General features: G+C 55.8%; 1 protein-coding gene across 3 annotated transcripts in view; it reads left to right on the plus strand.

Annotated features, from left to right (window-relative positions):
• The window catches only part of ABR (ABR activator of RhoGEF and GTPase), a 172,122-nt gene that overhangs the window by 79,177 nt on the left and 80,187 nt on the right, over window positions 1-12,758 (plus strand). For all 3 annotated transcript variants that reach the window (XM_037162856.2, XM_037162859.2, XM_037162857.2), the window contains exon 2: window positions 304-488. In XM_037162856.2, coding sequence (XP_037018751.2) covers window positions 304-488 — 185 coding nt within the window. The remainder of the gene's footprint in view (window positions 1-303; window positions 489-12,758) is intronic.

Below are 12,758 nucleotides of genomic sequence, written 5' to 3' on the forward strand. Positions count from 1 at the left end.
TTTAGACTTGGAATTAGGCAGGAGGCAAAGGAAACAACAGCTCGAATAAGCAACTGACATGCTATTAAGCGGGTGGCAACAGAGGAACCGCTCCTCCCTGGCTCCCAGCAGCCCCTGAACTGCTGGCGCTCCCCAGGCCCGCGCGAAGCCCCGGCCCCCTGCGCAGCCCCCGCCTGGGCCAGGCTGTGGATGCTGCGGCCAGGAGCATGGCAGCTGGGGGCCGCCGCCGGCGCCCACTGCGCTACCAGTCCCTGGCAGCCCTCGTGGAGGACTCTCAGTGGCCTTTCTTGTTCCTTGTCTCAGACTTCAGCTACGGGGCAGACGACTACGACGGTGAGGGGAATGAGGAGCAGAAGGGACCCCCGGAGGGCTCAGAGACCATGCCGTACATCGACGAGTCGCCCACCATGTCACCCCAGCTCAGTGCCCGCAGCCAGGGCGGCGGGGACAGCATCTCCCCCACCCCGCCAGAGGGGTTGGCACCTGGGGTAGGTACACCGGCTTTTCCTTCTGGGTTTGGGAGGAGGGGGCTTTTGAGGAGGGGGTTGACAGGCATGGGTGTCATGGGCCAGGCTCTTGCTTGGGAGGCTACCCGGGGTGGGGGGTGGCGGCAGGGCTGGGGAGGTTTGTCTGTTTTGGGTGCCCTCGTCAGCTCTTTCCAGCCCTGGACCCCTCTCAGACTAGCTCCCCTCCCACCCCGCCGGCTGCTCTCCCTGCCTCCTCTCCCAGTCGTCTGTTCCCCTGCCTGCTGGTCACCCTCGCCTCCTCTTGCAGCACCCCTAGCAGAACAGGGCCTCGGGAGGGAACAGGCTCTTCTCTCTGGGCCCGGATGGGACCGTGGCTGCGTATGTAACTGGTGGCTGTAAAGGTACAGATGCCAGCCCAGCACACCAAGGCCGGTCTGGGTACTGCCTTGAGGTAGCGTGAGCTGCGTCTGTAGCATTCCTGAGGGCCAGGGACCCCCCTCCAGCCCTCCTCTGGGAAGGAATAAGCTCTCATGGTGTCCACCTCAACTCTTGTCGATGGATGGGAGCTGCATTCCAAAGACAGGCATTTCACAAGGACTGATGAGTCTGTTCTCCGAGACAAACCAGGGGGTAGAAGTGAGGAGAGGTTTGCCATCCTTGTAATTAATGCTGTTCCTGGCCACAGGGACCAGCTCTCTCTGGGCCTTGCTTGTGCACATGAGCAAATGAGGCAGAAATTCCTGGGGCTGTTATTCTGAAGTTGGGGAGAAGCAAAGCCATGCTTCCACTGGGGGAGGGCCTTGGAGTGCCTGGCCCTGCTGGGTAGAGGGCTTATCCAGGTGCGTTTTGTGGAGGGACTCCTTTCTTCGCTCTAATACCCCCAAGGAGCTGTCACTGAGATGCTGCGAGATACTTGTTTCCCTCCTACAGTGCCCAGCACCCCACCCCCCGTGCAGCCAGGGAGTGCTACCTGGAGTCCACCGTTTCGAGAACCCCCTGCTTCCTTTCTTTCCAGCCTCCTTGGCCACCCTCCACCCCTCTGCTGAGCTCTTACCCCCCTCTTCTCACACCGGGGTGGCTGTTATAGCCTTTGGCAACAAGGGCCTTGGCAACCAGCTTCCCACTTGGGGAAAGCCACATTGTTGCCATGGCGACGGCGGCAGAGCTCAGCTGGCTGCCAGGCAGTGAAAGTTTGGGAAGGGATGGTGGGGGCAGGTGAGAGGTAGAGGGGGTGCAGAGGGTGTCGGTCAGGTCCAGGCCCCCCACAGCCAGCAGGCTGGGGTGTTGCTTTGTGGTCCCAGGAAAGGTGGCAGGTGAGGGACAGCCATCTTGGACATACGGGGCAAGATTTGGTCCCGGTGCAGGGGAGACTATTCTGGGGCCTGAACTGAGGCCAGCAGGGAAAGCCAGAAGACTCTGGCTTCCCGTCTCTGCCGTTAGGTCTCTCCTGGTCACAGGGTTCAGAGACCCCCCCTGGGGTCACCGCTGGGAGCGGGTGTGGGAGCATTCCCGGTAGGAGGCAGCACGGGGCCGGGGGTGCTGGCCGAGAGTCAAGAACGTGTGGCCAGACAGAGCCGCTTGCTGAAGAGGAAGAGCGTCTTTGCCATTTCCTCCTCGCCTCTCTGCCTTCCTCCTTGCTTCCTGTCCCAGTTCCGTCCCTCGTCCCGTGACGGCCCTGCTGGGCTGCTCCGAGTTTTAGATTCCCTGGGGGGAAGGTGCTGTCAGGGGCTTTCACTCTCCAGATGAGCTCACAGTTGTAACGGGAGGTGCCCCTGCCGGGAGCACCCAGGCCTCAGGGGCAGTGACTAGCGTCATTTGGTGGTTGCCCTCTCTGCCTGGTGACTCAGGAGGGAATGACTTGGTTTGAGGACTTTGAAATCCAGAGATGCCACGGGGACAACTGACTGAAGTGCTTGGGAACCTGAGGACTGAGTTTAACACCATTGGTGAGAAGTCATGCAAGGCAGAGGCAGGAAGCATTTATCCAGCTTGGGGATCTCAGCGAAGATTCCAGACCAGTGCACCCCCTGCGTCCTCACCTTCCCTCCTGGACTTGCATTTTCGCCCTTTCCAGTGTGTCACTGCCCCATCTAGTGGACTCAGCGAGTATTGCTGTTTACGTTGGGGTGCTGGAGGGTATTCTTCTGGAGTACTTGGGGAACAGTTTTAGTTAGAAAAAGAAGAAAGGAGGAAGGGGAAGAGAAAGCAAGCCAGCCAAGGTTTCTGCTACTTGGCTGTCCTCATTTGGCCAGGCAGGTCCCTACACTGCTGGGCTTCCTGTTGGGGCCTTGGGAACCGAGGGGACTTTTAGACCAAATTGGACAACTGTTCTAGATATTTAGATATGCGGCCTCTGGCAGTTGGGCTTCCACACCCAAATATGCATCACCTTGTGCCTGGGAGCCCAAGGTTGGTCTTTGTATTATAAGTCAGGATTCTTCAGAGATATAGAATGTGTGTGTGTGTGTGTGTATGTACACACACGTACATATACATACATATATATATATATATATAGAGAGAGAGAGAGAGAGAGAGAGAGAGATTTATTATAAGGAATTGACTTAATTACAGAGGCTGAGAAATCCCAAAATCTACAGCCAGCAAACTGGAGACCCAGGAAAGCTGAGCTACAGTTCTAGTCTGAGTCTGGGAGCAGCAGAGCCAATAAATGGTCTTTCAGACAAGAAGGCCTGAAGGCTCGAGTCACAAGAAAAGCTGATGTTTAGTCTGAGTCTGAAGGCTGAAAAAGACCCACGTCCCAGAGTAACGGTCAGGCAAAAGGAGTTTGCTCTTACTCAGCAGACTTTTTGTTCTACTCAGGCCATCAGCTGGTTAGATGAGGCCTACCCACCTTAGGGAGGGGTATCTGCTTTACTCAGTCAACTGAGTTAAATCTTACTTCCCGTCTAGAAACATCCTCACAGACACAGCGTGAATAGTTTTGTTCAAATGTCTGGGCACCTGTGACACAGTCAGGCTGACTCATAAAATTAAACTCAGTCTTACTCTTCCAGCAGCCCAGAGAACAGAAGGAATGTGAGCTTTGGATAGATGCACGCCTGCTCCCTCTCGCTGTGAGATGTTGGGGGAGCGTCATAACCCTTCTGAGCCTCAGCCTTCTCATTTCTGAATTACGACTAACTACCTGAGAGGATAGACTGGTCTATTTAGCTCAGGCGAGGCCCGCAGTGCTGGGTGCAGCTCACTGTGGGGGCTGAGTCCTTGTCGACTGGGGCCTGCGAGACTTTCCTCACCAGCTTTCAGAGGAGTGGGGAGCAGGGAATGCCGCAAGGGCCAGGTCTTGCGTGGTTACTGAACAAGACTGAATCTGCTTTAGCAACCTGCTTCCTGGGTGTGGGTCAGCCCTGCCCCATGTGGGAGCCCGGATGAAGCCAGGTCTCTGTGGTGCTGGCTGCACACGCTTTTCACTCCCCAGCACGGCACCCCTACTCCTGAGGCATCAGTGTGAACCCTGAAGCCCTGCCCTGTAGATGCCTCACCCTCCCCGAGCCCAGGCTGAGCAGAGCTCCGCTCCCCGGCAGGGCCAGGGCCACAGGTGGTTTGGTTTAACTGAGCCCTCGCTTTCGTCTGGGGATGGAAGGGCGGCTGTCCATCCCCGCCGACATGCCTCTGCTAGGCCAATGGCCTTACATGAAAGCTTCCTCCCCACAGGCCGTGGACACTTGTTTGTCCTCTTGAGAGGTATAGATGAAGGGGCCACAAGAAGCGAGAAAAGCTGGTGTTGTCTCAGCACTGCCACTTTCTAGCTGTGTGACCTGAGGGATGCCGGTCACCCTCTCTGAGCTCCAGCCTCGCTCATCTCTAAAGTGGAGATACTGAGAATTTCCTCCCTATTGACTTCGCAGGGCTGTCGTGAGGCTTCTGTGAGAAGATGTTAGGTAGGGCGCTTTGTCAGGTCTGCACACATTTCAGCTAGGGCTGCTCAATGTCAAAGCCATTCTAAAGTTCCTGTGATACCTGCAGCAGGTCAGAGTGTGTCTGACAAAAGGCCGAATGGCAAGGTTCTGACCAGAGCTTGCAAGAGAATCCAGAGATAAGGATGGGGGAGCTTTGAAATGATTAGCATTGTCATCCTCATCTCTCTCCCCCTCCTCCTCATCACCATCACAGATACTTAGGATTTGCCGAGCCTTTTACATGGGCTGTCTTGTTTAAGGCCAAACACTCCCTTGTAGGTAAGTGCAGTGATTATCATTTTACAGTTGAGGAAACCAAGGCTCAGAGAGGTGGCTTAATTTGTCTCAGACAAGCCAGTGGGGCCAGAGCTCTAAACTCAGCTCTTTCTGATGCTGGAGTTCTCTGCCAGGTCTGCTCAGATGCCACCTCCCTTGTGAAGCATTTACAGCCCATTGCCAAGCCCTCTGCTGTCTGGGCAATTCACCCAGTTACAGCCTAATCGTCTCCATGGCCCCGACAGCAGCTCCCAGGCAGGCGGGCCCCTAGGGCTGCTCCCCTGCTGTTTGTGGAAGGGCACTGAGAAGCCCTGGGGGGGCCAAGGGGAGGAAGGAAGGGCACATGCAGTCTTGGGGGCTGAAGCTGGGACAGTCTTCTGCCCCCTCTTCCCTTCCTCCTTCCCTTCTGAAGACTTGGGGTTTGAGATTAGAGGTGGCAAAATAAGGAGTCGGCCACTAGGTGAATGCTGAAGCCACAGGGAAAGCCTGAGTGTCTGAGCTTGTGTCAAAGTCTGCTTCTGATGGGCTGCGCTCCGGGCCTGAGTGGGGTGGGCTATCGGGTGGTCCTCGTGCCTCTTGGTGTCTCTAGCTGCCGGTGGAATCAGAGACACACTGCCCTCAAGTTGCCGACCTCCTGCCTTCGCAGCCTTGCTCCTCGTTTTTCCCTTTCTGGACCCTTGGTCGTTGCTGCCAAGAGGAACCTAGCTGGCCCCTCCTAGGTGCCAGGCGCTGCGCAGGGAGCCCACCGGCCTTGTGGCCACCTAACTCCTCCAACCCCAGGGGGGGGAGGGGAGCCCCTGCTGTAGATGAAGAATCTAAGGCTGGGGGCATTCCTTAGCTTGCATGAGTGGAGAAGGAGGTAAATAGGAAGACTTAGTGCCCTGGTGGTGACCCTCAGCTCCCTCCAGAGCTGGCTCTTCCTGTCCTCTGTGGCCCATCCCCACTTTCCCTCCTGGCTCACAGCTGGCCTTCCCATGAAGCACGCCTGGCTAACCGGGAGCACCCCTGTCACCCTGCCAGCCTGTCTGGATCTCCCTCTTCCCTCTCCCTGCCAGAGTGCGGGGACCACATCTGCCAGCCAGGCTGTGTCCAAAGTAGCGTTTACTCAGTGAAGGTTTGCTGGTCTCCCGCAGGTCCTGGGCACTAGGTATGAAGGCGCACCCAACGAGACCCATTCTCTACCTTTGAGCCCTGGAGTCTTTGGGGGTGGGATGAGTAGGCAGACTGACCACATAATCACACCGGCAGGTGATAAATTGCCCCCAAAATGAGTGCTGTGAAAGCCCCCCCCAGGGGGTCTTCACATTGAGGCATTTGGCCACACACAGGTGAGCCTCCAGGCGGCAAAGGCTGAATGGCCTTTGGGCTTTGTGCTCGGACAGGGTGCAGGAGGGCAGAGAACTTGGATCAGCAACTGGGCTCCTGTCCCAGACTATTTTCCATCATCACCACCTAGTTTCTCCACTAGTGGGAGCTAGCACGCTCTCTCACTTGGATAATGCTCTCTTCTGATTTTGGACTGGTCGCTTCTACTTGGAGGGCCACACAGACCCCTCACCCTCCTGCTCGTATGGTAGAAAGAGGGAGGGAAGGAGTAGAAGCACTTACTAAATGCCAGGCACTTTCTGAGCGCTTTATAGATCTGACTCATTAAGTCCTCACCCTGACCCTGTGAGGTGGGCACCATGACGGCCCCCTTTTTACAGATGTGGCGCAAAGGAACAAAGAGCCCACGTAAACCTCCCTCAGCAGGTCCTACCGCTGGTGCATGTCGGAGGTGCTCATCACCGCCGTCCTCTGGTCTCTCCAGGACAGGAGCCTTAGCACACGTTTCTGCTCCCCTGGCTGCGTGCGTGACTCTGGGCACCTTGTGTTGTCTGGATCCCCTCACCTGCACATGAGCAAGCGTGCGTCCTATGTGGAGAGGCTGCTGCGAGAACCAAGTGATGTGTCGGCTGCAGCGACGCCTGGTGTCGCGCCACATGGGAGACCTGCTCCCGGGGGTGGCTGAATGTGAATCTCTCCCGGGATGTGAGAGAGGCCCCTCACTCTGCGACAGCCCCCAGCTCTGGCTGCTCTTGGACCTTGGCATCCCTGCCCCAGTCCTAGCAGAAGTGGCACTGCTGCCAGCTGCGTTCCTGCGGGGCGGAGGTTGCCATCGAGAGGCTGCCACCCCGGGGCTTCAGGGAAAGAGAGGTACTAGGGCCCAGTTGCTAGAGTTACCTGGAGCCATTTCCCACTTGGCCATCATCTGCCCTCCCTTCTCCTGCCCACCCCCCTTCCGTGAGGGTGTCCCCCTCAAGCCCACCTTGCTGGACGCTGCAGTATCACCAGAGGCTGTGAGGGGAGGGAGGAGGAAGTGCTGGGGAAATGCAGTAGCACTTGGCCTGCTGTGTTGGGCACTGGTGAGTGCTCACCTCCCCCCTCCTCCGAGCCTGGTTTCTGGCTCAGCACCATGTCTGGAGCAGAGTCTGCACTCTGGAAACGGCCAGATGGTTCTCTGGTGCGGGAGACTGTCCTGGATGTGCCCTGTAGGGTGTTCGGCAGCTTCTGTGGCCTCAGCCCTCTAGATGCTAGTAGCAAACCCCAGCGGTGACAACACAGAAATGTCTCCAGATGTTGCCAGATGTCTCCTTGGGAGCAAGGTCACCTCTGGTTGAGAAGCACTGGTCTAGAAGGAGGTTAGAAACCTGAGGGTCTAGAACAGTAGCCCTTGGGGTGGGACAGCCAGTGGGGGGAGGAATAAGGAATGTTCTTCTGGGGACATTCGTCATTTACTAAGTGGGAAAAGGTAGGCATGCAGAAAAGACTTAGCAACTGCCAATAATCTCAGGAGACTTACGGGGCAAGGTCAGGGGTCTCCTAGGAAGGGTAAGTCAAGGCATTCAAGTGGCCTAGATGGTTTCTGTGAAACCAGTTTCTAGCCCTGGATGGTGTGGCTCAGTGGATTGAGTACCCGTTTGCAAGCCAAAGGGTTGCTGGTTCAACTCCCAGTCAAGGTACATGCCTGGGTTTCGGGCCAGGTCCCCAGCAGGGGGTGCATGAGAGGCAACCACACACAGATGTTTCTCTCCCTCTCTTCCCCCCTCTCTAGAAATAAATAAATAAAGTCTTTTTTAAAAATAAAATAAATCTTAAAAAAAAGAAAAGAGACCAGTTTCTCGTCCTAGGGCTAAGCAGAAGCCCACAGACACTGGGCCCCAGGAGGCCAACATGCTAGGGAGGGTATCTGGGCAGGAACGAGAGGGGCCGGCTTACTCTCCACCCTTTTTTTTAAAATTAATTTTATTTAGTTATTTTTCAAGTACAGTTTTTTTGTCTATTTCTCCCATCCCAGCCTCCCCCGCCCCCTCTCCACCCTTTTTTACTCATTGCCTTTGAAGGTTGTGAAAGCATTACCCAATTAAAATTAAAGAAAACATCTTGTGTTTCTCTGGGGGGCAGGATGAGAATAGAGTTACCAGGAGGTAAGACTTGAATAAATATTAAGAATATTCCAAGTGTTAGAATTGCCTAGCGGTGGGATGGGTAATTGGTGTCGGAAGGATTCGAGCAGAGGTCGCTCAGGGTAGAGAGACTCTGTCTCGGGTGGAACTGTGTGACTTTGGGTTCCCTTCAGCCCCAGGAGCCCGCACCCTGGGACCTGTTTTTACGAGAACCACCCAAGCAACGTGAATCCTTGATTTATCTCCTTGGGAGACCCTTTGCCTTGCCCTGTAAGCCTCTGGGTTGTTTCCACTCCCTAAGTCTTCTGAGCACCTACTTTTTTCAAGATGCAGTTCTGGATGCTGCGGGGAATTAGTATGAACAGGGCTTGCTCCTTATCCCCCCACCCCTCCACACACACACAGCGAGAGAGACACACAATCCCTCTATTTCAAGGCCGTCTGTGCAATGACCCTGAGAGATGTACAGGGTCTGAGGGGGCATCAGGGAGGGGAGCGTGGAAGAGGCAGCTTCAGAGAGTGGGCAGTGTGCTGCCTGGGCATCAGCCAGGAAGGACATTCTAGATAAAGGTGTAAGTTCTGGAATGTGGGGAAATCTCTGGAGATTTAAGAAAAGGAGAGTCTGGTCCCATGGGGGGACTGGGCTCACTAGAAGAGGTGGGAGGTATAGCTAGGACCCCCCCCTTCAGTATACCCCACAGCGCCCCCCATTGCCACTGCCAAAGAAGGGAATAGCTGGTGCCCACTGCGGGCCTGCCTGCACCGGTCCTCGCTGCAGCCGGAGAGTTGGTGCTGTCATCATCCTCACTGTACAGATGAGGAAACTGAGGCCCGCAGAGTTTGTTACCCAGGGTCACACAGCTGGCCAGAGGTGGAGAGGGGATTCAGATCTAGAATCCAGGGGAGTGTTTTGGTTTTGTTTCTGTTTATCTGTTTTACTATGTAAACAGTGTCATGCACTGGCTAATACCTAACTTCTGCTTTATGCCATTGAGCCCCATCACGATGTTTGGAATGACTTCTGCTGTAACAGAGAAAGAGCAGGCAGGGGGAGCAGCACAGTTATGGGGAAGATGAAGACTGACCCCATCTGCGCTGTAGCCGACTCTGCCTGCCCCTGCCACTGGCCCCTTGAGGTCAGTTAACTGGCCCCAGGGATGCTCCAGAAAATCCAGAGGTGGGGCCTATGCGTCTGTCAAGAAAGCTGGGAGGCAAAGGAGGGAGAAGGAGCTCCAAGCCCAGGGCAGTGCCCGAAGGGGAGCCTGCGCCTGGTCCTTTCCGGGGACAGACAGCAGCAGAGGTTGCGGGGCCAGGGCGGGCAGTGTTTTAGAGAAGAGAACCTGATGTCAGCAGTGGAGATGGACTGATGGACGGTCGTGGCACTCCCTGCTTGAAGCCCTTCCCTGCCTCCTTCTGTCCTGGGGTGGGGGCCACTGTCAAGGCCCTGCCTGACCTGACCACTTGACCCCCCACCTACCTCTGTGGCCTCATCACCTTCCCCCCACCAAGCGGAATGTGAGCTCTGCAAACTTCCTCAGTTTTGTGAGGAGACATTTGCTCAGGCGGATTCTAGTGTCTAGGGCCGTGCCTGGCACTCGGCGGGTGCTCGGTGCATGTTGTTTGAGTGAAGGAGTGAATGACTCTCGCCGCCCAGACTGACCCCGGCCCATCTTGCCTTGCACAGTCTCGTCTGCCCTGCAGCCCCCATCGGCATGGCTGCCCCCCCCCCGTTCACTTTTCACTGAGTTTCAATGTCGCCTCCTCCCACCCTGCTCCCTCAGTGCTCCTGTCTGCCCCCAGAGCTCACCCCGCTTGCCCAATCATAGCACTCACCCCACTTCTTTTTTTGAACTTCTTCATTTTCCCAGATTACATCACCGAGAATTCTAACTCTACAGAAATATCTAATATGGAAAGTGAAAGTCTCAAGTTCCATCCTACAGAGAGAGCTTTGGTTAAGGAGTTGGTTGTATGTTTTATGTGTCTCCTTTTTTCATGCGACATATTGTATCTGTGTTTATCTATGTATAAATATACATGTGTTTATACATAAAATAGGATTGTATTTCCTACTACTGGTACTGTTATGCAGTTTGCTCTTATTTTACTTAATTAACTGGACATCTTGAATATCGGTAGTTGAAGATCTCCCCCATTTCTCTTTATGATTATATGCAGTATTTCATTTTATGGATGTACCGTAATTCACTTAACCAACTCCCCTGAAAGTGGAGTTGCTGAGTCAGAGGGTGCAAACATTTTAAATCATGACAGATGTTCACCTGTATCCTTTCTGAAAGAGCTGTTCCTCAGCGCCAGAGTCCTGACACGATGCACCTCTCCCGGCACTGCCATGGCTCCCAGCGTCGGTCTGTCCCTCCGCGGGACGGAGACCGTCCGCTCCGCAGGGGTAGACATAGCGTCCTTTGGGCGGCTGCTAGCACAGTGCCTGGTGTACAGTAGGCGATTAATAAAGACTTGCTGACTGGGCAAGGGAGCGAGGGCATGGAGAGTGAGTGTGAGAGACGGCCGGGGGCCGAGGAGGTAACTCTCGGCGGCTTCGAGAACGTGGGCTTGGTGAGTGGCAGGTATCTTTGTGAGTCCTCCTGGCCCATGGGGCGTCCGGGCCCCTCACTCTCCAGCAAGGTGTGGTCCTAGCCGCTTCTCCAAGGACATCACTTGCCCCTTTTCTCTTCTGTCCTCCAGCCGTGCTTCCTGGGGTTTCCCTGCAAGAGGCTTTCCTTTCCCGCCTTCCTCCCTTTGCCTGGAAACCCTTCCCCTTGCAAGATGCTGCTCAGGGGCCGTGTCCTGTAAAGCTTTTCCTCTGCGGCAGGGTTAGTGCTGATCAGTGCGGGCACTGCCTTGGTTCCTCACGTGACCTTCAGCCCCTGGCCGGGAGAGCACTCTGAGCGCGGGGGCTGTGTTTCCCGATGATTGTGTGCTTGTGTGCCAAGCAGGCCTTCTCTTTGGGTGCAAAGGAGCAAAAGAGTGAACAAATAGATGGACAGGAAAACACGGGAGGCGAAAATGGAATGTTATTGTGGTTGTGTAGGTGTGAGGTGCTGCAAACCTTGGTTGGGGTGGCGGCGGTGGAAATGAAAAGAAGGAAGAAGCAAGGGACTCGGTAAAGGGACGTGGGGCCTGAGGGAGGGAAGAGTCACAAGATGGAGGCGCTGCCAACAGAAGTGGAGAAGCCAGAAGGGGAAGCTGGTTTAGGGAGGGGGAGGGTGCGGAGCTGGTTGATCGGTGTGAGGATGTGGAGTCAGGGAGATCTGGCCGATAGCACAGACGCCAGCTCCGAGCTGAGCAAGATGTTGGAAGTGCTACCACTGGCCTAGACGTGAAAAGGATGAGTTCTCTGAAAGCCGAGCAGAGGGCGGAGGCCTGGGTCCTGAACGGGTGACTCCACATCGACAGGAAGCAGGAGAAAGAAGAGTCAACCTAAACCAGCGTGGTCAGGAGAAGCTGAGGGATTTGACAACGTCCAGACTGCAGAGGCCAAGGAACAGAGAGGGAGGCCTCTGATTTTGGAAAAGGGCAACCTAGGGGCCTTTGGAGCGGCTGCTTCTCTGGAGAGGAGGATCGGGGGCCAGGCTGGAGTAGCTGGAGTGTGGTGGACACGGGAGGAAGCTCAGGTCCAGGGCTGGCTCGGGGCACTTGTAGGGGAAAGGGAGGGCGCATCGCTGGGACTTATGAGTCACTTCCCCTCCAGGGGGAGGACTGAGGGCCTCTGAGTGCAGTCAGTGTGCCCGGTGCAGCTGGAAGGACGTTCTTGTTACTCACTGGAATTTCCAGTTGACTGGGATGGGGTGGAGGAGAGGTGCCATGATGTTCCGAGAGCAGCTTCTGAGGGGCTTCAGGGTTTGGGGAAGAAGCGGATCTCAGTCTCATCATGCTGAAGAGGGACATGAGGAGCGGAGATGAGGGTACTCTAGGAGACTTCTAAGGCACCTCTTGCTCCTTTGGAGGGGCGAAGGGACACAGGAGGGGCCCCTAACCACGTCACCTGCTTGTCTGACCGTGGGCGCAGCTCCTGCCATGCACTTGGAGCCTGTCGGATGGGAGACAGAAAGTGGCACAGAGCCCCGGGCTGGCACACCCGTGCCCTGGGGAATGCCAGGCCTGGTTGTTCCCAAGCCCTGGGAACAGCCTCGTCTGCCCAAACCAAATGAGGAATTGTGGCTGAAAGGGCTCTTCAGATGTGCCCTGGCTATTTATAACCCAGCAAGGGCAGGGGCAGGGGAAAACCAGTGACTGAGGGAGCTGGCGGGGTATGGGGTGGGCCGTGCCTCTGTGGAACCCTGTCAGCCCTGAGGCCCCAGGGAGCCTCTCCCAAATCTCTTGTTATTTCAGCTTTGGTGACAGGGAGAAGCCTGTCACTGGTGAGGACGGGTCCTCTTTGCTAATAGAATGGCAGGAGCCCCACCTAGAGCTTAGAGCATCCATCGCCTTTAGGGAGGAGGTGGGATAAGAAACCATGTCCATTCTTTTCTTTTTTCTTCCTCCGTTCTCCTCAACGCTCCACCCAGCGTGGAGGTGCAGGCAAGGGCCCTACGTTCTGCTGAGGTGCCCCACTGGGAAGGAGAGAGGCGATGACACCAGGCAGGCCAACGATGCTACGTGGTCGACCGGCCTTTGGAATGCATTTC

This window comes from Artibeus jamaicensis, unplaced genomic scaffold (genome assembly GCF_021234435.1).
Source record: "Artibeus jamaicensis isolate MK-2021 breed Jamaican fruit bat unplaced genomic scaffold, CSHL_Jam_final contig_2790, whole genome shotgun sequence".
In the NCBI taxonomy this organism is placed as follows: domain Eukaryota; kingdom Metazoa; phylum Chordata; class Mammalia; order Chiroptera; family Phyllostomidae; genus Artibeus; species Artibeus jamaicensis.